The sequence below is a fragment of the Misgurnus anguillicaudatus genome, chromosome 16 (assembly GCF_027580225.2).
Source record: "Misgurnus anguillicaudatus chromosome 16, ASM2758022v2, whole genome shotgun sequence".
NCBI lineage: Eukaryota > Metazoa > Chordata > Actinopteri > Cypriniformes > Cobitidae > Misgurnus > Misgurnus anguillicaudatus.
The window spans coordinates 23,414,432-23,441,200 of record NC_073352.2 but is presented as its reverse complement, the minus strand read 5'-3'; the positions used below and the strand labels follow the sequence as shown (position 1 = coordinate 23,441,200).

General features: G+C 39.0%; 1 protein-coding gene across 8 annotated transcripts; it reads right to left on the bottom strand.

The window, feature by feature from the left end:
- Positions 1 to 1,413: 1,413 nt before the first annotated feature.
- On the bottom strand, positions 1,414 to 26,769 carry bcorl1 (BCL6 corepressor-like 1). 8 transcript variants are annotated; one of them, XR_012357982.1, is made up of 13 exons: positions 22,576 to 22,908; positions 19,114 to 19,198; positions 16,424 to 19,018; positions 11,961 to 12,099; positions 10,978 to 11,436; positions 10,485 to 10,693; positions 8,435 to 8,701; positions 7,526 to 7,692; positions 7,022 to 7,167; positions 6,514 to 6,591; positions 4,916 to 5,090; positions 2,595 to 3,170; positions 1,414 to 2,389 (listed from the first exon to the last, which is right to left on the bottom strand). XR_012357982.1 is itself a non-coding variant. In XM_073854368.1 (12 exons), the coding sequence occupies exons 2-12, from the start codon at positions 19,117 to 19,119 to the stop codon at positions 2,858 to 2,860; spliced, it is 4,554 nt and encodes a 1,517-aa protein (XP_073710469.1). In that variant the 5' UTR covers positions 19,120 to 19,198; positions 26,581 to 26,769; the 3' UTR covers positions 1,414 to 2,857. The 8 variants fall into 8 exon arrangements, 7 of the variants coding, with proteins under 7 accessions (XP_073710469.1, XP_073710473.1, XP_073710468.1 ...); XM_073854368.1 differs by lacking the exon at positions 22,576 to 22,908 and adding an exon at positions 26,581 to 26,769 and having other exon boundaries at positions 1,414 to 3,170; XM_073854372.1 differs by having other exon boundaries at positions 1,414 to 3,170; positions 10,990 to 11,436; positions 22,576 to 22,909.

Here is a 26,769-nt window from a genome sequence, read left to right as displayed (position 1 = left end):
CTCTGCATTAAATGGCAATGTCGTGGTTGGATAGTGCAGAGTAAGGGGTGGTATTATCCCCTTCTGACATCACAGGGGGAGCCAAATTTCAATTACCTATTTTGGTTTACCAAAACTAAGTTACTGGGTTGATCTTTTTCACATTTTCTAGGTTGATAGAAGCACTGGGGACCCAATTATAGCACTTAAACAGGGTCAGATTTTCATGATATGTCCCCTTAAACGTTTGTGTGACTTTAATACTCAAGAAAGCATACTTTTAAACGTTATTTTAAACCCATCTAAGTAGTCTAAAATCTAAACCCCCCCCCCCCCAAAAAAGTGGTCCCCCCAGTGAATTTCCAATTCCAGCACTATAAATATGCATAAAATGTAAAATATATTTTTTTTCTCAGAAAGAATTATTAAATTAAGATAATAGAATTAAATATTCTCTTTAGTTATAATACAGCACTTTGATTAACTTCTCGGGTCACAGCACAGGTAATGTTGGTGTCTAGTGCCCCCTTAAGGGCTATACGGCTCTCTTAATGCAGGAGTAATGGGACTCTGTTGATTGCCCTGCTGAGACTTTTACATTATGCCATGTGTTCAGATTCAACAGCACTTTATAACACTTTTCTGTATTATTAAAGACAGACACTTTTTTATTTATTCTGTATAAATATTATTATATATTATACCACGGGTCTGTTGAATGCTGCATTCTGATTGGCTGAGAAATGTTCTATGGGTGTTGATTATTTTTCTGTAAACCGCACACCTAATTTTTCAAATGTCTTAAAAATAGGCACCAGAGCAATGTTTGTGGTAACCGTGGTATAAGCGGAATAATTGACTCCGGTCCTTTGAATTATTTGAAAATAATGCACACCTGCGGTGTAACGGCACTCCGCTTTGCGTCGTGCCGCATTACCACCTTGGTGTGCATTATTTTCTTATAATTCAATGGCCCGTTGTCAATTATTCCTTACTAAACAGACATAGCATATTATGTTGTCAACTGTACAAGTTAATTTATTTAATAAATGAAGAGTTTCGTTGCAAAACGAGATAAATCCATTTTTTTATTTTTGTCAAAACATGTTTATTATTATGTTATCATGTTATTATTTTGTTTTATGGTGCTACTTAGCTGTATTTTTTAAGTCATGAAGGTTTTAAATCAAAACAAACCAACTGCAGTTGCATTGAAATTAATTGGAATGCACAACCAAAAAACACGATTTCTGAACAATTAAAAAACGGTGGTTATCTCATTTAGCAACAAAACTCTTCAAATATAGGCCTGACTTTTAAATTGTAAGTAGTTTTTGCATCTGAAATGTAACACTTTGAAACCCTAAACTAGCTAACAGGCAACTTGTCATTTTACTGTGGGTGTAAGGTACAAAAACATTACAGATCACAAGAAAGACTTGACAATCATGCTTTATTCTGGTTGATTTCTTTTAAAAAAAGAATCAAATAAACAGGATTCCTCTTTGAACAGAGATCACATAAGCAATATGCCTTCTTCAAAACCAAGTACTTTCTTCACGTCTCGCTGTATTTCCATAAGTAGTGAAACTAAACTCTATCTTTACATCTCTGTCGCTTTTAAATATCATTTATTGGTTTCAGTTCAAACAAAACATCATTGATTGTCAACACAAAATCTAGCTTAGCACCAGTACAATAAAACTGTACTTTAGCTTGTTAAAATACTGTTCACTTTGCAGTGTGGGAAAACATAACAACCTCAGGATAAAGGGATCATTAGTTGTACATTTCAAATAAAGCACCAACCATACAAAGAAATTTCCATATATCATTTGTCTGATACACACAAAAAAGGTCAAATATATTAATGACTATTAAATTAAGCACAAACAACGATCAGTGTAAATAAAACACGCCACGCGCCACAACGCACGCCGAAATCTGCTACACGAGGAAAAAATTAGGGACGATCAGAGAGGACTTCTTCCATGACCTTTTCATGTTGAAAAATCGAAATAAAAAAATCTCAAAACACAAAAGTACTCTGCAGTCTTGTATTTTTAGTTCACCACTTCATTTTCATAAATGATATCATTTCAGAAGACGTACCTGCCTGATATCTAAAAAAACTACATCAGTGGATAAAACCAATTGATGTAAAAATGAAGCGATCATTGGTTGTCGCAGGATCACGATCCTGTGCTTGCCACGGTACAAATGAAACGTAATGGAGAGTGCAGCCAGGGCAGGTGCTGAGGTATGGAGAACCGGGGTGAGGAACATATGCTGTATGTTAGGGGGCTTCGCGGGGCAGAGAGACTCTTGAAGGTTTACACAGGAACCATCTGGGCCCAAGGCATTCCTGCCGCTGTTAGCTTGACGTAAGCCTCTTAGCTACACACGTTTACTTTACCAAGATAAAAAAAGACTTGGATTATCGCTCCTTCTAAAGGGCTCACACACCATCAATAACAAACGAACATAAAAGCAAGTTAATGATAAGTTACAACCATACGTATTCACCCTGATGTCAAGATATACATATATATTTACTTATACATATAGGTTTGTTAAAAAAAAAACGGAAATATTTAATAGTGAAAAATACCCACAGAAGTAACCTGAAAGTTGCTTCCCAGTGGAGTCCGTCCTCAGCCTGAGGTGAGAGCGTTGCAAAGTTGCACCTTGAGAGGGAAAGTGGCCTATCATGCCTTTCTGGTGGACACTGAAGATACAAATTGCTGGTACTGGTAACAGGCCATCAGCTGTAACCTTCACGCGACTGTGGACGGCACCTCGCTGCTCCCTCTTCAAACTCCGGAGGGAGAGCAGAGGGACTGTTGCAGGCCTGGAAACGGATGTAGGGCAGGAGTCGCTATCGACTGCAGGGCCTGTTGTTGACCCATGACGTCTCATCTTCATCCTCTTTGAGCAGCTGTATGGAGGAACCTAGCAGTCCTTGTAACTCTGGCACGCATCGTACCAGCTCCACCGCCTCCTCCCCGTCGTCATCCTCTGTTGGTTGGAGCTCGTCGGGAGCAGCACACGTCTGGCTGATGGAGACCTGCTTCCACAGATCCGCCCGAGTGATGCACGTTACCTCGAACTGAGGGTACCGAGCACGGAATATCCGAGCTGACATTTTTAACCGCTTCAGCACGTCCGATAGCAAGAACCAGTTACAGAAACTGTTAAAATAAGAGTTGAGTTAAGTTAAGAAGAGTAGAATTTAGCTTGATTGGTTATGTCTAGAAAATAGAGTAAGATGGCAGGATCTTGTGTGATGTTTTTCCGAAAATGGCATGGCAAATACTACACATTTACATTATTTGTCACAACTTTGACAAACCATTTACTTTGCACTAAAAATTCTGCAATCATAAACTCCCACTGTCCACTGTGAGAGACATAATCTAAAAAAAATCCAGAAATCACAATATATGATTTTTTAACTATTTATTTGTATGATACAGCTGTAAATAAGTATTTGAACACCTGTCTATCGGCTAGAATTCTGACCCTCAAAGACCTGTTAGTCTGCCTTTAAAATGTCCACCTCCACTCCATTTATTATCCTAAATTAGATGCACTTGTTTGAGCTTGTTAGCTGCATAAAGACACCTGTCCACCGCATACAATCAGTAAGAATCCAACTTCTAACATGGCCAAGACCAAAAGAGCTGTCCAAAGACACTAGAGACCAAATTGTACACCTCCACAAGGCTGGAAAAGGCTATGGGGAAATTGCCAGGTAGCTTGGTGAAAAAGGTCCACTGTTGGAGCAATCATTAGAAAATGGAAGAAGCTAAACATTACTGTCAATCTCCCTCGGACTGGGGCTCCATGCAACATCTCACCTTGTGGGGTCTCATTGGTCCTAAGAAAGGTGAGAAATCAGCCCAGAACTAGACAGGAGGAGCTGGTCAATGACCTGAAAAGAGCTGGGACCACCATTTCCAAAGTTACTGGTGGTAATACACCAAGACGTCATGGTTTGAAATCATGCATTGCACGGAAGGTTCCCCTGCTTAAACCAGCACATGTCCAGGCCCATCTTAAGTTTGCCAATGACCATTTGGATGATCCAGAGGAGTCATGGGAGAAAGTCATGTGGTCAAATGAGACCAAAATAGAACTTTTTGCTCATAATTCCACTAAACTTGTTTGGAGGAAGAAGAATGAGGAGTACCATCCCAAGAACACTATCTTTACTGTGAAGCATGGGGGTGTTAGCATCATGCTTTGGGGGTGGTTTTCTGCACATGGGACAGGGCGACTGCACTGTATAAGGAGATGATGACCGGGGCCATGTATTGCGAGATTTTGGGGAACAACCTCCTTCCCTCAGTTAGAGCATTGAAGATGGGTCGAGGCTGGGTCTTCCAACATGATAATCACCCGAAGCACACAGCCAGGATAACCAAGGAGTGGCTCTGTAAGAAGCATATTAAGGTTCTGGCGTGGTCTAGCCAGTCTCCAGACCTAAACCCTATAGAGAATCTTTGGAAGGAGCTCAAACTCTGTGTTTCTCAGCGACAGGACAGAACCTGACTGATCTAGAGAAGATCTGTGTGGAGGAGTGGGCCAAAATCCCTTCTGGAGTGTGTGCAAAGTCAAACCTGGTGAAAAACTACAGGAAACGTTTGACCTCTGTAATTGCAAACAAAGGCCACTGTACCAAATATTAACATTGACTTTCTCAGGTGTTCAAATACTTATTTGCAGCTGTATCATACATAGTTATGTCTCTCACAGTGGACATGCATCTACGATGACAATTTCAGACCCCTCCATGATTTCTAAGTGTGAGAACTTGCAAAATAGCAGGGTGTTCAAATACTTATTTTCCTTACAGTAGTAAGTGAATTGGATGCCACTAGTGCCCCTTTAAAAAAAAAGTAGGAATATATGATTCCTGGCTGCCGTTACTCACCCCTGCGTCAGTGATACTTGAACATGGTAGCAGGGTAGCAGGGGATCAGAGGAGAACTCAAACACAAGACAGTCTGGATCGACATCTCTCTCCTTCAGATGCTCCCTCGAGTTCTCCCCGCAGTCCTCCTCAGGCTGAGACAACAAAAAGTCCCAGCAAGGTCCTTGCTCTGTCTCTGTAAGATGTTTTTTACAGCAGTTTTTGTAAGATATAATTAAATACAGGGTGTAAGAAAAAGTAAATTAAGGAAGTCATCTTTAATCATAAATCAATATTAAGACTGAGATCTTCGATGCTCAATTGTGATGCGTTCTAGGAATACTCGTCGGATGTCGCGCTGGAACATTTTCAGAAAAAAAATAACTTGAATGTTCATTACATTATTATTCTATAACATCTTGTCTATCATCTCTGAAAATGTCTTAGTGCAGAAAAGACTGCATGTGGCTTTGGTGGAAGTGTATCACATACGCCCCTAGCTTTTCCTCTCTTAACACTACAAAGACAGTTAACCTATTAAAATAAGATTGAAGGTGTATAAATGCCCGCCTAGCACCAGTGTGTAGACTATGACACGCAAAGTTTTCATAGCACATTATTATTGCATGCACCTTTTGGTTGAAATCTGTATCACATTTCAATTAAAGGTTATGCATGGAAGCATTAGGTGATGTCATTTTACAAGTTATTTTACACTAGAAATTTTCATTTAAGGAATTGATAGGATCTAGGGGACCATAAGGTTTGGAGCAGTATGTTTTAGTGTAAAAATGAAGCACAAGTGTGTACCAAGTACAGTACAGTTAAGTTTGATATACGTGATGAGCCTGTATAGGTCAAACCTTTACAGGCCATTATTAACATTCTCAAACAGTCTCATAAAGGTGTTAGCCAATAACCCATGACTCAGTCAACCTGATCTGTAGTCACAAGAATTTGCCACAGTGAGTTTATAGCGCCCTCTAGTGAACAAGTATGTCACTAAAAACTTTTAAATTAAAGGGAACATTTCACTTTATTTGACTTTTTTAAGATGTCAAATAAATCTTTGTTGTCCCCAGAGTATTTATGTGAAGTTTTGGCTCAAAATAGCTTATAGATAATTTATTATAACATTTTAAAATTGCCACTTTGAATGTGTGAGCAAAAATGTGCAGTTTTTGGGAGTGTCCTTTTAAATGCAAATGAGCTGATCTCTGCACTAAATGGCAGTGTCGTGGTTGTATAGTGCAGATTTAGGGGCGGTATTATTATAATAAGATCCCCTTCTGACATCACAAGGGATGCCAAATTTTAATGACCTATTTTTTCACATGCTTGCAGAGAATGATTTACCAAAACTAAGTTACTGTGTTGATCTTTTTCACATTCTTTACGTTGATGAAAGCACTGGGGACCCAATTATTGCACATGGAAAAAGTCAGATTTTCATGATATGTCCCCTTTAAGGGACCCTTGGACTTTTTATTTTTGATATTATACATCTATGATCAAACTATTAAAAGAAATGATTGTATTCACATTCAAATGACATTAAATCAAAGCTGAATATATAACTCAAAGATATTTATGTATATTTAAAAACTGCAATTTCTTACCAAACACTGAGCTACTGTAGAAATCCCATTGTACACTTGGATCTTGGTCAGTCCGTCCCTCTAAATCAGTGAAGTATTCTGTGTTAAAAAACACAAAAATGCAAAGTTTAAATTTAAGACATTTCCATGCTTTCCAAACTTATGACCAATGAACTGATTGTAGGGTAAAAATCTTTAAAAATCATTTCATAGAGACTGGATTTAAAAGTAATTACTAACCAATGTTAGATCAGAAAATTAAAAAAATGTATGAGACTTTCACAACGTTTACAAGATTTTATTTATTTTCTTCAGGCCTGGAAAACACAATTATAAAATTCCCAGATTAAGTTTTTCATTTTGGAACCCTAAATATAAATAAATAGAAAATGTTGATTTCACATTAATGTGTTTGGAGATCATAAGTAAAACAAGCCAGCCCAAATAGAACTGGAAGTCACTTATTAACTGTGTTTACAGTAAAATCACATATATAATAAAATTATCTCAAGTAATCAAGCCCTTTTACCTTTTAGGAACGTTTTCATTCCAGGGCTTTGGGCTAGTTTAACTGCAGTCTGACCGGAGTAGGTTGCCAGGGTGGGATCCGCTCCATGATTTAACAGCATCCAAACCGCCGGCAGATTATCAGCTGCTACTGCATCATGAATAGGGCTGAAAATAATAAAATACAGTTCAATCCACAGACCTCAGATCACCCCAGAGCACCGTTAAATAAATACTGATGAAGAATGCAGAAGCTCAGGCGTCGCTGATCTTTGAGGTCATGGTAGGAGGAAGAACAGTTTGATATGGTAACCTTCGGTGTTTATAACCTTAGGATCTAAAAACTCCTCTCACCCATCAGATGATTCCCTATAGACTACCTAACAGATCACGGACCGAATTAAATAACAGTAGCTGACCAAAACATGCTATAGCAATAAACAAAACCTAATATGTAAAAATTATTATTTCAAGTAATGAATTTAAGCATTTGATGCTGTCTATATCATCCAAAAACACTGCTCACCGCGTTCCATCCTGTGCACTGCAGTTAACATCTGCGCCATGCTTCAGTAACACCTCAACAATATGCGTCCAGCCCCGTGCGCAGGCCTCATGCAGCGCTGTGTAACCCGCGTTGTCACGGCGGTTCACCTCTCGCACGTCTTTTTCCAAGCAATATAAAACCACATCCTGAAAAACACAATTGTAAAACATCTGTCCATCAAGCAGGCAATATTATACATACCAACATCAGCACAGTATGAAATGGCAACTTAAATGAAATAGTTCACAAAAACAAATTATACTGTAAAATAGACTTTCTATCTTATATAAAAACTAGAGTTGAACAGAAATATTTTTTAAGAATATTTATTTTATTTACAATATAAGTGAATGAGGACTGGGGCTGTAACATTTTCATTACATTTAGTAGAAAATTTTATCCAAAGCAACAGAGTTATTCATCCAAGGGAGGCAATATTATGAGAATTACATAGAAAAAATGTAGCTTTTATGTATCACAGCAGTAAGTAATTAGAGTAAACAAATGAAGAGCTCAAATGCAAAACCCTCCAAGTATGTCTGACATGTTTTCTTGTAAATTAGAATTTTTTTATCAGACTCCTAATGGATTCTGACAACAATCCAGTGTTTCTGAATAGCCTGAGGCCAGGATTAAGCGAATTTAAAGCAAAAGCATTTCACAAACACATAATATGTGCCGAGGGCATTTGGTTAATATCATTATCTCATTTTTATAGAGGTGGCGTTTAGAGGCTTTTGTATCTGAGCTCTTAAAATGATTGCAGAATCTTCATCATCTTTGTTTGTGAACTATTCCAATGAATGCAATTAAAATCACAAAAATGTTTCGTACATACCTTTTAAGATCAATACATCTAAAAATGAACAATGCTGTGAAATACTATACCTGGTAACCTAATCTAGCAGCTCTCTGTAACAGCGTCTCTCCTGCATTTTTATTCACGATAAGTCGACGGACTTCTGGAGGCACTGGACGGCTTGGAGTGGATTCAGGGATTCTTGCTTTCCCGGTTGTTCCTTTCTTACCAGACTGTGGTGATGATGAATGCTTAGGAGAGACATAAGGAGTAGTGGGTTTCTTGGCAGTAGGACAGCCCTCATCTGACATGAGAGTCCCTGTGCGTTTGCCCAAGCTGCTTTTTTTAGTCTTGAGCTGAAACAAACACATAAATACAATGAGAAAGTCATGCATGAAGGATGTGACATTGAGAGGACAGCAACTGGTGTGTGGTCCCGCCTAATAAAAACAGCTGTTGTAGTCACTCAAAATGCCACTAGGGGGCAGCAATAGTCTAAATGAAACATTAATACCGTATCAATATAAATCCAGCCTTTTTAGTGTTTCCCAACCATTTTATTTTATGTATCCTCTCAATCCCATAAATAAGAAGCAAACTAGAATGTGTTCTATTTAAGTTATTATGTCGATTATCATAAAACATGATCATTAATAATATTTTTACGATTCTCCTTTAAACTAAAATCAATCGATACGCTGAGTTTCCATCACCATTTTATGCACATTTTGAAGTATCATATAAGAAACGAGTGATGGAAATGTCAAATTTCGATTTTGACTTATGCAATAAATAGTACATGGGTGATTCTCACGAAATCCAGATTTAGAATGTGTCCAGCATCATTTTTTTAAAAAGCCCTTGAAGCCTATTTTTTTGCACATATAAGATTAAGGTTATAACCATAATTTCTAGAGGATTTAAAAAATAAGTCCTATAGAATTATTTAAATTTTTTAGATTATCATTATTAAAAAATATCATTACCGCAACATGATATTACATTAAATATACGCATTTACAAACTCATGTTTCGGTAATGAGAACTAAAAAGCTGTTTAGGTACTATGACAAACAAAATTTCAACTTTTATCTGGAGAGAAAAAATAAGAACTGCTTCCCTTCCAACAATTTTTTTTTTTAATGTTAGTTCCTTGGGGGCTTAAACAATGATTGAAAATTGTTGCGGAGGATGAGAAATTTGGTCTTGGACACATTTATATTCCTTATTATTGTCTCTACATTTACAATGGTCACCAAATACCACATGTTTTTTACTGTAAATGTTTATAGTCTAACATGCACTAAAGCTTTTTATTTTTTGATTTTTTAATTATAAATATTTCCATGTCAAAGAACCCAAATCCAGTCATGGACACATTGCGGTAATGACAATTTTCCCTTTAAATGTGGAAAAAACAACAAAATTGGTTCGTATGTCATTTGAAATCATGTGCAAAATAGTACGTGAATAGATACTCTTACTTTGCATTTACTTTTTTTATCAAAATGTTTCATGAAACCTCATGAGTCTAATTTCGTGAGAATCACCCAAATGTGAATAATGGGAGATAGAAATTCCTTTGCCGAATAAATTCTGACGTAGCGAATGTCATTGACGTCATCATAAGGGCTGCTAGTGCCTGCATTAAAAGTCTGCATTTCTTCTTTTGTGCACAGCATTCAGTTTGGCAATTAAGCTTCACTACTAGTAAATTTATAACTTGCCCACTTTAACTAAATGCAGTCCTGTCTCCATTTTCTAAGCGTGCCTTGTTTATTTTTTACTGTTGGTCAATAGGTTACTGATTTCACTGTCATTCACTTAAACAACTTGATGGAATTTTGCTTCACGTTTGGATAGAAACCCCACTCACCAATTTGTTTCTTCTCAAACTGAAACACTTTTAGAAACATATTATTTGTTATTTTAAATCTGTTTGAAGTTGGCTCTGAGTGGCCTAAACATTTCATCAAATGAAAATTCAGTGATTTGTTGTGGATTAGCATAGAGCACTGCTGCAAAAATCTACAAATGTCCAGACATATACACACAAAATGACAAGAAACATTTTGTTTCATTTATCTGAACTTATGGTTCATATAAAATTGCCTGAAGATACGAGAAAACGCTTCCTACCTTTTTCTGCTCCTCGGAATCACACAAGTGTTTACTTTTAAACTTCCTCTTCCCTGAGGGTTTGTCATTGGGCAGTGGGGCGGGAGGGCTTTCTTGAGGTCGAACCGAGCCCGAGCGAGTGAACAGCGTTCTTTTGGGACTGATATCTGGGCTGGGCAATCCGCTGGTCAGCGTGGCACTGAGACAAGGGTACACACCCATCTTCTCATCTGCAACAGCATAGACTTTTTATTTGCTAAACCATCATTATTTCAATCCAGACCTTTTTATTACATCATTCTTTAAATAGAGAAAGCTCCAGAGAAATGGCACATCAAAAAGCGTTGCTCTTCATTAAAAAATAATGTACTAAATAACCAAGCAAGTTCTACAGAAATTATATCAGTCCCTAAATAGGATTAATTACTTATTTTAAAATGAAGCAAATGACAGAATGACAATGACTCAATGATAGCCTCAACAAAATGTTCAAGAATCAAACATCTTTACTCATTTGTAGCCTCACCATCTTCCACGCCCAGCTTCTCCTCCTCTCCATCTGCCACCTTATCCCTCTCCGTTACGTATTCCCCATTCTGATATTTACGATTCTTGCAGCGCTTCCTTTTCTTTATTGAAGAGGCGTCTCCACCCTCACCGGGCCTGTCCTTGTCCCCATCTAGCTCCTCTGGCAGAGGGTTGATCCGGGGCCTGCCACGCGGCCGGCGGATTGGTACAGGGGGTGGTGGGGTAGGAGGTGGTGTTGAGGGGGGATCATGAGGGGGAGGAGTAGGTGGAGTAGCAAAGCTCCAGTCTCTGAGCAGCGCTTCATCAGTTCGTCTGCGTCCTCGCCTCAGCCGCGGAGAGGCCTCCTCGTGGGAGTCCGACTCTTTACTAGGCCAGCCTGGACTGCTGAGGGAGCTTGAGTCTCTCTCGGCCGGAGGACTTCTGCATGGACTACTCTCTCTTACATCTGGGAGAAACATCCATTACAGACTTCCTTGACAAATACACTAACAACGATCTCTGTTTTTGGCAAACTAGTATATTTATAAATTTTCATGACTCTTGGATCATAAACCTTTGCCGGTTTCACAAAACCCTCACCCCATCCACTATTGCTCAGGCAAACAAATAGTCCCACCCCCAGACTCATGCCATTGGTTGAATCAATGTTGCTATGCTGAGCAATATGCTGGATCAAACATTACATTACATTTACCAATTTGGCTGATACTTTCAACCAAAGGGACTTTCTGTGGGATTTTCAGTGAACTCTTTATAGTCACGGTGGTTTGCCTTTTTTATCAGTATGTGTATCCCCTTGGAATCGAACCCACAACCTTTGCACTGCTACAATTCTCTAACAAACAAGCTACAGGTTTCCACTTTTTAGCAAGTCAACTAATATGTAATTCCTATTTTGAACCGGGATATGACAATGTACGTAACACAAAAATTACACACTTCACATTTAATCACAAACTGGATCAATACCTATTTTGTTCAAGATGGAGTGCTCTATATTAGCAGGACTGCTTTTCCTTTTGCGAGTCTTTCCCGGCATTTTGGTGACTGGGTCTGTTCCATCTTGCAGAATACTTTTCCCCACTTCAGTCAATGTATCTTTCTTCTGCTGAAGTACAAAACATTGTAACTTTGACACACTCATAACGGGGGGTTTTGTCTTTCAATAACACATATTTGTAATTAAGATAAATGGCTAGTTAAGCAAAATCTAATGTTCTGTAATCCCATCACTGGCTCATCTCTCACCAAGGAGTTTCACAGGGCTTAGACTCACGCAGCTCATTTGCACAGCAGAACGCTTGTTACTAAACTACCCCGATAATAATGGCAGGTAAACTATTTCAATTTCCCACCAAAATGCCATAACAATGCTGTTATGCATAGCTGAACTCTGCTGGTATAAATTAAATTGATGGTCACGTGAGGTTAAGTATTCTTCTTAACACAAATTAAACTCTAGTGACATAGTAGTAGCAACTGACATGATGCCTGTTACTACATAAAAATTGAATTTATATCATCTCAGTTTGCAAGAACAAAACTAATTATGTACAGTGTATTGTTAAGCGTAGCCAGAGGATTTAAATTTAACATGAGACTAGTGTAATAAAATCACTTATTAACCTTGTCTGTGCAAAGTTAAACAGTTTTTCAATGTTTGTCATGTCAAAATAAAAGCCAGTAAAACTTCATGGGGTGGTTTCCTGGACAAGGATTATATTAAACCAGGACTAAGGCTTAGTTTAATTATAACTAGTTTTAACAGACATGCCTCACTAAAAACATTACTGGCGTGCATTTGCGGCATTTGATGCAAAATAAAGGGCACTGATGTATTTTAAGATATGTCAGTGCACGTTTTTTTTTAGTTTGGACAGCTCTTACAATTATTTTAGTCTAAGACTAGTGTAATCCCCTTCCGGGAAACCACCCCTATATGATGTAAACAGTACCAGAACGATTGCTATTCTGGTACGATTGCTATTGAAAAAATACATATCTCATTACCAATAATATTCTCAGATTTAAAACACACGAAAGCAATAAAACAGACTTCATATTTCTGCTTTAAAACCTTGATACAAATTCATAAAGCCCTATTTATTTTAAACCCGGAAGACTCCTTTTAAGCAGTCTTTATTTTAGACATAATTGGGCCTGGTTTTACACTATGTGTTATATATATAGTGAGGAAAATAAGTATTTGAACACCCTGCTATTTTGCAAGTTCTCCCACTTAAAAATCATGCAGGGGTCTGAAATTGTCATTGTAGATGCATGTCCACTGTGAGAGACATAATTTTTTTTTTAAATACAGAAATCACAATGTATGATTTTTTAACTATTTATTTGTATGATACAGCTGCAAATAAGTATTTGAACACCTGTCTATCAGCTAGAATTACAGAGGCCAAACATTTCCTGTAGTTTTTCACCAGGTTTGCACACACTGCAGGAGGGATTTTGGCCCACTCCTCCACACAGATCTTCTCTAGATCAGTCAGATTTCTGGCCTGTCGCTGAGAAACAGAGAGTTTGAGCACCCTCCAAAGATCCTCTATTGGGTTTAGGTCTGGAGACTGGCTAGGCCACGGCAGAACATTGATATGCTTCTTACAGAGCCACTCCTTGGTTGTCCTGGCTGTGTGCTTCGGGTCATGGACATGTGCTGGTTTAAGCAGGGGAACCTTCCGTGCCATGCATGATTTCAAACCATGATGTCTTAGTGTATTACCAACAGTAACCTTGGAAACGGTGGCCTAGCTCTTTTTAGGTCATTGACCAGCTCCTCCCGTGTAGTTCTGGGGTGATTTCTCACCTTTCTTAGGATCATTGAGAGCCAACGAGGTGAGATCTGGCTTGGAGCCCCAGTCCGAGGGAGATTGACAGTCATGTTTAGCTTCTTCCATTTTCTAATGATTGCTCCAACAATGGACCTTTTTTCACCAAGCTGTTTGGCAATTTCCCGTAGCCCTTTCCAGCCTTGTGGAGGTGTACAATTTTGTCTCTAGTTTTTTTGGACAGCTCTTTGGTCATGGCCATGTTAGTAGTTGGATTCTTACTGATTGTATGGGGTGGACAGGTGTCTTTATGCAGCCAATGACCTCAAACAGGTGCATCTAATTTAGGATAATAAATGGAGTGGAGGTGGACATTCTAAAGGCAGATTAACAGATCTTTGAGGGTCAGAATTCTTGGTGATAGACAGGTGTTCAAATACTTATTTGCAGCTGTATCGTACAAATAAATAGTTAAAAAATCATATAATTGTGATTTCTGGATTTTTTTAGATTATGTCTCTCACAGTGGACGTGCACCTACGATGACAATTGCAGACCCCTCCATGGGAGAACTTGCAAAATAGCAGGGTGTTCAAATACTTATTTTCCTCACTGTATGTTATATTTCTCACTATATACCATCTTTCAGTAGATTATAAAAACAAGCAATACTCACTGTAAAAAAATTCCGTAGAAATTGCAGCTGGGTTGCCGGTAACTTACCGTAGATTTAAATTTATGTTTTTTACTGGCAACAGTTTGTTCAAAGTTAAATGAACATTAAACATTTACAAGTCTTTGTCTTAACAGAGTAAAACAAAAAAAGCATCAAGCAATAAAGTCTGGGAAACAAAATCTGAAGCAAAAACAGCAAAAGGTTAATGATGATTTCTGGTTCCTAGAATGCTTTGCATGAGGCTGTTATTGTATAGTTTTATTCTGTAAAGATAAAGACTTGTTAATATTTAAAATTTATTTAACTTTGAACAAACTCTTGCCAGTAAATAACATAAATTAAAATCTACGGTAAATTACCGGCAACCCAGCTGCAATAACATTGTAATTTGTACGGAATTTTTTTACAGTGTAGTTTCATAGGGCTGGATGAAGATTAATTGCGATTAATCGCATACAAAATACAAGTTATATATATATATACACACACACAATAATTATACACAGCAAACACTTGTATATTATGCTAAAAATTACTTTTATTTTTTATGCGATTAATCGCGATTAATCTTTGCCCAGCACGAAAAAGCCACTAATTGCCACCTCCATCAAAACTGAGATGATGATTGTAACCAAATGCTCTCGACAAGCGCTACACATTTCATCAAATACATTCACATCAAATCCGCTTAATCCCGCCCACAGGCCATACGGAAATGCCGGTTTTTAGGCAGAATCTGTTAAGAGTATCATAAAAAAATTAACAAGAAATTATTATTCTAAAGAAATAAATTATTCCAGAAGCACTCGTACAAATACTGCGATACAAGGCCCTGTTAAGATGCATTTAGGTTAATTGCATCACAAGTGGATGACACTTAATACAGGTAAACAGGGTCTAAACAGGGCTTGTCCACTTTTGACCACATTTAGAGGTAGTAGAAAACACATTCGACCAGATTGCTTTGTGGTATAGACTGTTTTTTGGACGTATGCGCGTTGTCGCAGTTACACGTCTGAACCGAAGTGAACTTCCGGTCTGCATTTATTTATCGGTCTGGTTAGTGACTAACTGATCTCTTAAACAAATACCTTGTTGAAAATAAATTGTTTTGGTCTGTTACAAACGAGGGTAGACAACAAGCATGGATCACAACTGTGCAGAGAGGTTTGGCAGCCAGGCAAGAATTCAAAGACCTGTAGCTAACATTGTATACGTTAATTTTACACAGGAACGTTAGCTCAGTACCATGGTTGATATGTGTTAGATATGATATATAAACAAACAAAAGTAATTTACTTGTCATATTTCCCTTGTTATCAGAAATAAACTACTGTAAAAGGTTGTTATTGATTCTATGTGGAAGTCTTCTAGAAGTTGCGTTTAATCTACAAAAGTTGTATGTTTACGTTCTTGCTGCTGAAACAGTACCTCATGTGATCGAATGTGTTCAAACACCCACAAAAAAACCCCCGGCTACTTTCTGCCTATGGACCTTATGTGTAATGTACTGAGCACAATGTTTATCCATCGTCCATGTTTACTAACAACACAAGCAGTGGTGTTCTGACATAAAATTTGTGTGAACTTTAACCTGCCATTTCTCCCATTTAGGTTTTACCAAAAAAGAGGGACTAACCCATAGACCAACCCTTAGAAGTAAACAGGACAGAAGTGGTCAAAAAAAGACTAATTAAAACACCATATATGAACAGGAAAGTGTCTCTCATCCACTTGTGATCTAACCAAAATGCATCTTAAAATAATAATAACTCCCTAAAGAACAAAAGAGTCCTTGCACCTCAGTGCTCGGGCCCTAACCAGGTGTAAACAGGACCTATAATTTTGGTCAGACAGCCCACCCATAGGCAGCATCAAGAAAGAAATTGCACTGCAATCAGTTATGGTATTGGCAGTTAAAGCGGATCCATTAAAAAAATGAGCTAATCAATTGCAGTGGAAACGAAGCTTACCTTTTTGTGTGAAGAGACTTGCTTGACGGATGGACTGTCTTTATCTTTCTGCTTCTTAGTCTTTTTTTGCATTTCAGAAGGAATCTTCTCCTTGGCTGGCTTTTTAGGTTTCTTCTGTTTGGTGGCTAATGCCTTTCCTTTGGAAGCTATCTCCTCTTTGGCTCCATTCATTTTTGTCTCTTCCTCGGCCTGTACAGTTTGGCTCTGAAAGATGGATAAAGCCATCCCCTCATCCTTAACATGAGAAGAATGATTCTTCTCCGTTGCCTTCTCCTTTGCCATTACAGCATCTAACTTTTGAGCCAATTTCCTCTCCTTCCATTCACCTTTAACACTAAATGCACTCTTTTTACAAGGGGTACTTGATTTCATTTTTTGACTACCATCAAATGGCAGATTCTCAGTCTGTTTCGTTTGTTTCTCTCGTCCCTTTTCTCTGGGCACGGGAACAGTTGTGACCTCTGGTCTACTAAGAGGTGCCATGGCATCTGTTTGTGGTGAGCCTCTGTCCGATTTGATGGCGTGTCCTTCTAGGGACCTGAATGTTGGAGAGCCAGTGGTAAGAGTCTGATGCAATGTGGAGTCTTGACAGCGGTTTTGCAGGCTGGCAACTTCGAGCCTTTTGGACCCCACAGGAGATAATTTACAGTAGTTCTCCCCAGTAAGTGCAGTGGTCTCAAGTGTTTTCTGTTTTACTATTGACTCTAAGTTAGATAGGGGGGATTTGGCTTTCTCCCACTTATCATCTTCTACTTTAGTTGGGGTTAACTGGGAGTTATGGAACAAGCCTGTGTCACAACTAGGGGTGCTTTTATTCTTTGGAGTATGAGTCTGGCTTGGCCTCTTCTGCAATGATGTTCCTTGGGAAAGAACACATGGTGGTTGCCACAATTTACCTGGAGATGTGAACAGGGTACCTCCTTTTCCACCAGCAGACTTCCGGTGGGGCTGTGAATTAGCTGTGGCTGACAATGAGTTGGATAACAAACTTTGTGCTCCAGGTGAGCAGGTACTTGTTGAGAACTTTCCACCTTTATTATGTTGGGCACACTTAAGAAACGGTGCCTTTCTCTCTCTGCAAACTGGCTGCTCTCCTTGGTCTATAATGGATATAGTTTCCTGTTTAGCAAATGTTTGAAGATCTTCAACAAAAGCAGCACTTTTTCCATCTTTGCTACGTAAAGTAGATGCTAAAATGGGACTTGCCACTCCTACATACGTACCAGGGAGGTTGTTTAAAGACCCAGGAGATGAAACCTTGGTCCAGGGTGGAGTCGGTTGCAAAGCATGGTGGTTTGTCAGTTTTGAAGATGATTTTTGAGTTGAACCATTTCTCTGAGTGTCTGGACGCTGGCTATATGTACTGACTGAGCTAAATGATGCCAAATGACCCTTTTTTGAAGGGGTGGTGTTTTTTTGATGTGACTCAGTAGAATGATGTTCTGTGGCCACAATGGGGTTGTTTTGAAAATCATGAATGTTTTTTTGTCGCTTGGACTTTGCAGAGAGATCAAGAGGCACGTCTCTTGACTCAACAGGGCATGACACATTGTGCTCCTCAGGAGTGGACAGAGTTTTTGGTTTCAAATATGCCAATGAGGTCTTCTCAGCACCTCGGTATGTTGAACCTGTTTCTACGAGACTATGTAGCCTGCTTTGAGTGGTGATATTCGCCAGAGCCGGGCTGCAGCAGATGGCAGCAGTGGGAGAGATTGTGTTTCTGGGTGGTGGAGCCGAGCCTTGTGTGGCCTGCTGTACTGGAAGGGCTATAGCCGGGGCTGCTACAGAAGACATTGTGGCTTTATGCTCAGCTCCACCTTGAAAGCCCTTAGTACTGGACAAAGAGTCACACCTGACTTTAGATGATGCCGGCTGAGGCTTCTTCTCAGCACCAGGCCCTCTCCCCAAAGAGAAGTGGTAGGGGTATGTTTTGAGCATAGGTGTCGAGCTTGAACAAGGGTTTTGCGATGTGCAGTCCTTTTGAAACTGGCTAGCTGTGGCTTCTCTCAGTGCCGCAATCTGACCCAACCCTGGAGGTAGGGTGATCTTACAAAGAGGAGAAGAAAAGTTGGAGGAGGGAAGAAAAGCAACTGGTTGGCCTGGTTTGAAGAGCGTGGAACACTGGAATCCTAATGGTACGCCTATCACAGGTTGGGTGGGTGCTGGTGTGTTAGTCTTCTTATTTGGGTTTACACTGCTGCGAATAGGGTTTGCAGAGTCCTCGGCATTGAACTTTTTACCACAAGGCCACTGGTGAGAGGCGTAAATGTCAGCACCATCAACCTTGCCTTGCGAAACCTCTGTCCGATCAGGCAACAGGGCGCTCACAGGAGCAGTGCTGTGGGGTTGGGAGGGAGGGACTTGGGGACAATGATTTGAGTTGCTAGCCTTGCTGGCTTCTGAGCAGATGTCAGGCGTTTTGCAGTCTGTGGTTGTCCTCAGCTTGTTCTGCTGACTTTGAGGTACATCACCTCTGAGTTCAAGAGGCAGAGTCTGTTGTGGATTCCCCACCATGCTCTCAGACACCTGGGTAGGAGCACTGCTTTCTCGGCTCACCGTCCCTCCATCCCCTACATTCATTGGTGAGGGATCCACCTGGGCAGAGAAACAGAAGAGTAGCTTTGATTTAGGAAGGAAAAAGAGGAATAACGTAAGAGTCGGAAGGGGAAACTATAACAATGAAATGTTACCTGCATAGGCGTTTTCTCAACACATTACTCAGTGTGTGGGGACAAGTGATTTTTCATGGGATTGACTTCTGTGTTCTGTGCAGTGCTGTAGTAGAAAAACATGTTGGAATTATTTTAAAACAACATTAAAACTCAACAGACTTTTTAAAACTTTGGAAAGCCTTCAAAAACAAAAGAATTAAAAAATTAGATGATAATTTTTAATCACATTTTATCTAAAAAATAATTACATATATCATGCAAATTTAGAAAAAAAAAAAAACAAGATGACAATTTTGTTACCCAGTGTTTGTTTCATTGAAAAAAAATAGCCATGCATTAAAATTTCGGCTTCAAATTAATCTTTCTTTGACATACCTTACTTAAAACAGTGAAGGCTAACAGAGATCTCATTAACTAAATTAAATGAAAGATATAGATTACATTGCAGTCTAAAATAATTATACATTAATAAAAAGGCATTTGAAATCCTCTTAGCACATTCATTAGTTTTCTAAGACATTTGTTTAGTTGGTTAAACATTCACCTGTCATTCGTACACGATATACAAACATCAATGATAATCCATATTAGCAGTGTAGAATCATGCAAGTAAATTTTTTTACAATTATTCTGAGTAATATTAAACTACTTTCAAATCATCCCCACTAAAATTGCCTCAGCCAAACACTTTTATGTTTCTGAAACATTTAACAAAAGAAATAGATGGATTATTATGGTAGATGAGAACATCTTGTTTCATATGCCTCTTTCCCTGTAATCTGACAAAACTGACACTCTAACCATAAGGCCACAACATCTACTTCTCTTGTTACAGTCAGTGATCTGAGACAGGCTGGAAACTTCCTGTGAGTAACAGAGGTTTCCTTAGTCAAGATGTCACAATTTCCTTCAGACCAAGACTTGAGTATAGGAATAGAGATGATACTGACAGTGTTGAGATGTAAAACACTACGATGATCTACTGCTCACAGTCTTAGTAATTTACATTTTTAATAATACATTTTCAAATGGATGCTATCATCCCCTGCACTAAGAAAGACAAAAATGTCTTACAATGCCCGATAAATACAAGGATTTCAGTTAAATGCCCAAACTCAGTTAAAAACAATGGGGCGAGCAAATACTCCAGCTCTTACAGCTGAAAGAATGTTTTTTACTGCAATGACATCCTCTTAATTGGATGTGATGATGGGGTGGTCCGTCTGCATACTCTAAAACCCCCTCTTTAGGGCAAACTAGTTTCCAAAGCTTTATCCCAAAGTTTCACACAGCGATGTGGAAAAGAGTGGTCAAGACATGGAAGGATAAGGAAAACGGATTCAGAGGTCATGCAAAACTGATGTTTGCTTAACTGTCTCATTAAACCTCAGTGAGACAAACCACAATACATCAAGAAAACAGCAACAGTGCAAAACTAACTGACATAAGATGAAAGCAAATCATCTCAGGTCCACAGTCACAGACTGTGCAATACTAAATATGTTTACTTTTAATGAGGTGGTCAAGCTGTGATTCAATCTAATTTAAGTTTTGTGGCAGACATTACAAAACATTCAAAAAACACCAAATGATCAAATCAATATAAAGTTATAACACTCTGTACTCAAACAAGTGTTTAAGTTATTGTCTGCTAAATCCCTAAATCTAAGTTATTGTATTCAAAATCCTCATAAAGCGCTCAAAAATATTGTTCTGAATAAGAAAGAATGAACTAAATTATTACATGACATTAACATTTATGGATTGGCAGACGCTTTTACCCAAAATGACTTACAGTACATTCAAAGTATGGATTTTTATCAGTATCAGTATTTTTGGGATTCGATCCAATGACCTTTGTGTTGCCAGCGCAATGCTCCACAATATTAAAGCACTAATTAACAAAAAATAAAACTATAGAGGAAAAACGAACTAAGAAGAGCATAAATGACTGTACATACTACGTACATCACTGTCAATAAACATCTAATTAACAACATAAACATCATTAACACTATAATTTTCTATTCGCATCAGAATCCAGTTGAGCGCGGCAATATCACGTTTGTCTTTAGGTGACAGCTGTATCTTAAATAATAGGAATCAAAAACTGACTTCGATATTAGATACATCTGATGACTCCGTCTCGTCTTCAAGTCTTTAAGATCTCAGAATTAACCTACCTAGGTCTCGTAGGCCTTAGAAGTCTGACGATGAGAAAGTTTATGAGGTATGCTTAATACCCAATGCCGATGCTAAACATAAAGCAGATGTTTTACTTTCAGAAAATCTTAAATATTTATTAAAAGCGCAAGACTGATAACGTGAGACGTTGTTTTCTCCATTAACCGAAAATATCAGCGCAATGTTGCACGGACAGGTAGAAATGAGCATCGTCTCTCCTCACATCTCCGCACATTCTTGGTCTCCCGGTCAGTCTGCTGAAACTCCGCAGCCCGGAGCTCACAAAGGAGGCAAATCTACCGTAGACGAAGCAGGATTGTCAACATAAGCTGTCGATGACCAGCCAATATTTATTGAGATAAGATACTTATTGATACGTTACTCCAGAGCATCGCAAAAATACGTTACGCCTCAAACTCCGACTCGCTCGATATAGCTGGAGCTACTAATAAAACCGTATCACACAATACAAGAGTCTCTCAGGTGATACGAAACGCCCCGTCTGCATAAACGGGAGTAGATGACAAATATCGTCACACAACACGATGTTTAAACACATCAACAACACAATGTGTCCCCTTAGCGTGGATTAGCCGAAAAATGAATAAGTAACAAGCAAGGCTACGTGGTTGACACACATAACGTAAGCCAAAACTAACCGACACGTTTTCGCGGATGCGTCGTACCGGCCGACAACGTTCGCAGCTCAACCGTGTCAAACTAAAGTGACCGTTTGCATTTCGCTAGCGCGAGCCGAGCTATGACGTCTTTTCCGAATTACAGCTAGAGACCAAAATGCACGGGGAGAGAAATGTCACGCGCACGTTTGGGGGGGATGATATCTCCTTCACGAAGAAGCATCGTACTTTGACTGTCTCCGCACGTTCCCCCGTACGGAGTGTTTCCAAACTAATCGCGTCGCCGAGTTTTGCGTACGTTCCTCGTTATTATTGCCACTTCTGCTGCGTGACACGAGGGGAGAGCGTCGGTTCGCGCGGAGCAAGGTGTACTAAACTGAGGGAGCAATTTTCTGATCCCTGCGAAGCGAAGTCTCCCCTCTAAGCAACTAAAGGTCTGCATTACTCTGCGTGGAAATGTGAAGACCAGCCGTCCGCCACCGTAAATGTTTCCGAGACGGTCTGGCATCGGCCCGTACCGGACAGGCTCCGACAATCAAAATGTAATGACATGCCACAGCCCCAGAACCGACTCCTTTGGTCTATACAACACTGAATTATTCCAAAAGGTAATTAGCGAGCGGGACAACGATGTATAATCGTATAAATGTGCACTAACCCGTTTGAGCGACATTTGCGCATCAATATAAATGCTTTAATCCGGTCTTGCGTTCTTGTCGGTCGCAGTTCACTAATCTCGACGATTTTCGGTTCCGAAAGTCCGGGGGGGTTCGTACCGTATCTCTCTGTCTCTGGTCTGGTGGGAGAGAGAGAGAGGGGCAGATGGAGCCGCTCGCGTATGGGAGTTGTAGTGTTTTAACATCCACGCCCTGCGTGCGGTCGTCCTGAGAAGGGAGGAGCGAGGACTGCAGGTCCCAGCATGCGCCGCGACAATCCAGCCGCTCGAGGGGAAAGGGGATCGCAACGGTGCGCTAAACTGAAAAACCTTACCCGGGTAACAAAGTGAAAATACACCCTCTCTCAGCGAAACCGTTGCACGTCTCGCACACAATGCGCGAGGTCCAGTGGAAAACACGTGCACGTTCGCATAATCTCGCTTTGAAATTGACACACTTGAACTACGGTGGTCAGGCACGAAAAGAGTTGGATACATTGTTGGTAGACAAACATTGCAGCAGAATTAATAAAGCACGGAGTTAAAACCTTAGTGGGTCAGATAAAAACTATTTTAGCAGAGACTTAAGTCTGGTGTCCACTATAGGTCAACGAGGATCAAACTGAGTTTCCCATCAAAGGCTTTTGAAAAGATCAGCAGAAGCACATGGACAGACATAAGATTCTTACTACATGACAGGCTACGTTCATTGCTATTCCTTATGATTATCAATGCACTGTAATCATTGGATTATTCTTTGTTGTACAGTTGGGAAATAAAAAAAACATATTTTTTTTTATACTCAGATATGTGACACTGCCTGTGAACAACCAGATAAAGTCATTTTTTTGATTAAATATTTTCTACATAAAATCATCCCACACAATGCAAAAAACTAATGTAAAAATATTACTTATTGAATGAGTAAGGTCATGTTAAAGATTGAAATTACTTTTAAATGAATGGTTAGAACCATACTTTGATGCTCATTACCTCATAATTAGTTGATGAGACTTTAGCTTGGTTTTCACAGACAGGGTCACATAAACAGTGCCTTAGTTGAAACCATGCATTCTACAAGGCAATATTTAAAGAATATATAAATGAATGAAAGCACAATTTTATAGCCAAGTTCATGGGCATCGTGTCTTTTCAATAAATTAAACTTTTATTCTCATTTCCTATATTCTTTCTGCCTTTCCCTCAGTTGCTTTAAAAACCTACTATTGACTTTAAGTTTTCTACCATACAGATTAAAACCAACATCATCTGTTGCAAGATATCTCTGGAGCCTTGACAACTCATAGGCAGAAATTTTACAGTTACTGGCAAAAATATGGTTTATTTATAAGACATGAGTGAATGCACTTGTATGTGAGCATTCTCCTTTGTTTGAATATATTAAATCAAACTGCCATTAACATTTTTTTTGCACCAATATAAAACCTATGTCATTAGGTATAGAATAAATTCAGGTGTGTTACACAAGCAGATATCTAATTTGACATTCAAGCATGAGAAAATAAAAATTTCTTTCTAACTATTATTATTTATTAATTTGTCCTCTACAAGTGTTTATAAAATATTTTGTTTCACAATAACTCATGATTATTATAATTATGTTGGTTTCCTCTTAACACGGTGCTTAACACATGCTATAATCTTCTGTGGATCTTTACACTCTGTTTTTACTTGACTTAGTAACTTTTTATCCCATTAAACAGCCAGTCAACAGCGAGGCACCTAATCTGTGAGAATCTACAATCTGCTTTGTATCTGGACAAGACAAATGACATGATGATAGCTAAATCAGAACCATAAGCTGCCCAGTATCCATTCACGGGATTATTTGATGTCAGATTCAAGAAGCAACCTTTACTTTTCAGTCTTAGACACAGTGCATAGTCAGCTAGCCATGTGTGATTTAACCTGTCAGCCAAACACTTTTTTATAATATCCTTAGGTCTTTATGCTTTATTTAACCTTAAGATATTCTCACAATCACTATATTTCAACCTGGATACATTAACACTGAGCTGCTTTTTGTGTTTTAAAATAGTGCCAAAAGCACACACCTGTTAATATTCAACATTGAAGGGGAAGCATGATACTACATCATGAGCACCAGACACAACGACATCTTTCCACTTAAAAACAGTTTTAAGCATTTCATTGAGATGTGATCAAATTAACTTAGAATATACAATGTTTGTAATCCAAACAATCCTGGTCTTGTAGGCAGGGGCGTTGCAATAAATAATGAATAACTAACAAAGACCATCTGACAACTCTGTGTTAAGCACTTACATTTTGCCACGAGTTTAAGTTCCATCATGAGTTGCATCATATCTCTACAGTAAAGCATCCAATGCATTGTGATTTTATCATAGGTTATATAAATATCTTAGGACCCAATCTCTGATAATTCAGTCCTTTCCCTTTCATTCATTGCATTTTCCTCAGACCGAGTCTTTCGGAGCATCAGCAGCAGATTACACACTCGCAAAATTGGTATTTGAATGCATTTGGCATCAGGAATTAGTCAGACACTAAGATTATGAATCGATATCTGTGTACCTGTAGCCCTGTTAATGAACGTTTTAATCGACAATTAAAGATAACATAATACAACATCAATCCGACAGAAACAAAGTAGGAGATCTTTAGGATTAAAAGATCTGTGTAGGTGCATCATCGGACAATAGTTTTTGTTCGCACTGACGCTCATTATTTGCAAAACATTATTTGCAAACACTTCTTTATTGTTTGAATGCGGACCTCTTTGTCGCTTTAACCCTCGTAAAAGCCATTCTATGTAAACAGATGTGAATTATAACATTTTCTGAGCTGATGACCTATTTTTGTCGTAACTGCTCCGATGCAAACTGACCCTGTGTAGCTACTGCGAGTGCGATGACAGCATCACTGCTTCTTACAGCTTATGAAGACTGGGATAAGAGACTGATGATGACACAAAAAATAAAGTCCATAAATTACAGCATAACTCATGATAAAGGCAAATTGTAGCCTAATGGTTATCCAAGTCATCACTGTCGGTGAAAAGAAGACGAACCAAAACATTTCATCGTCAAATGTTTATAAACACCACAATGTTCGTAAGATTGTTTTAAAAACAAGGCAGGTAAAAAAACACAATTTCTTTACTTCCCTCTCTATATTTATCTATAGCTAACCATATGTTGCAGCATCGTTACAGTATCTGCAAACTGATAGACCTATCACAGTGGATTATACGACATCGTTTTCGGTGTCCATGAACAGCAAAATATGGAAGCTGGCACGTTACGTTAAATGCACGAAAAAACTATTGACAATTTCATTTAGCTTAGAGGAATGTGAAAAGTTTAACAATCACAGATAACTGTTATCAATGGCTGCTGTAAAGCAGGCCTGCGACGAGACGACAAGCACACGGCAATGAGCGTCACCGATTAAGCAACTTAGTTTCAAAACACATTTAAAAGAAATGGCACGGGAAATGACAACAGAAAGGCCGTGCAACCTTTTCAACAGCGCAGGTCAGACACCTCAGAGCACGACTGAGGTCATGTCGCAAGGGTACGAGAGCACATGAAGCGGGCAGGCAGGTTGTGGGGATGCACATATCTAAACTTAATGCATCGTGCATTAGGCTATTTAACCCGTATATTCGCGACGTGCATTGGCTCAACACTTTCCTAGGCCTTTAAACCATATAATAATATTGGCTCTTGTAATCGCATGAGGTCAGTTTAGAACAACATTATTCACGTATTTTAAAATGCTGCCGCACGTTGTCTTTAGAAAACTGCCTACACGTCCAACCGTTTTAGACAGTTAGACATATCCTCATACCATGCTGTTAGGACTTTGATGCGCTCATATACAAGTGCAAAGTTTAGAGAGTTGACTGTCGCCCTCCATTGCGTTGTGCAATGCCCCCTTTAATGCCCCCTCGCTCGCCAGTAGCGCCTTTGTTATTAATGGAATGGGATCGCGCCGCCTTACCTTAACGCCCCCAAACTGCTTTCATATGCCTTTGAACTTGATGTATTCTGCGAAAGAAAGGGATAAGTTCCTGTGTCTATGGTTTTCGTTCCCGTCCAAGAGTAAGATTTACTGGAGGATTTAACACTGTGAATTTAGGGTTTCTCCCCGCGATCTTCCCTCATCGCCGCAGCAGCTGGAGAGGAAAAT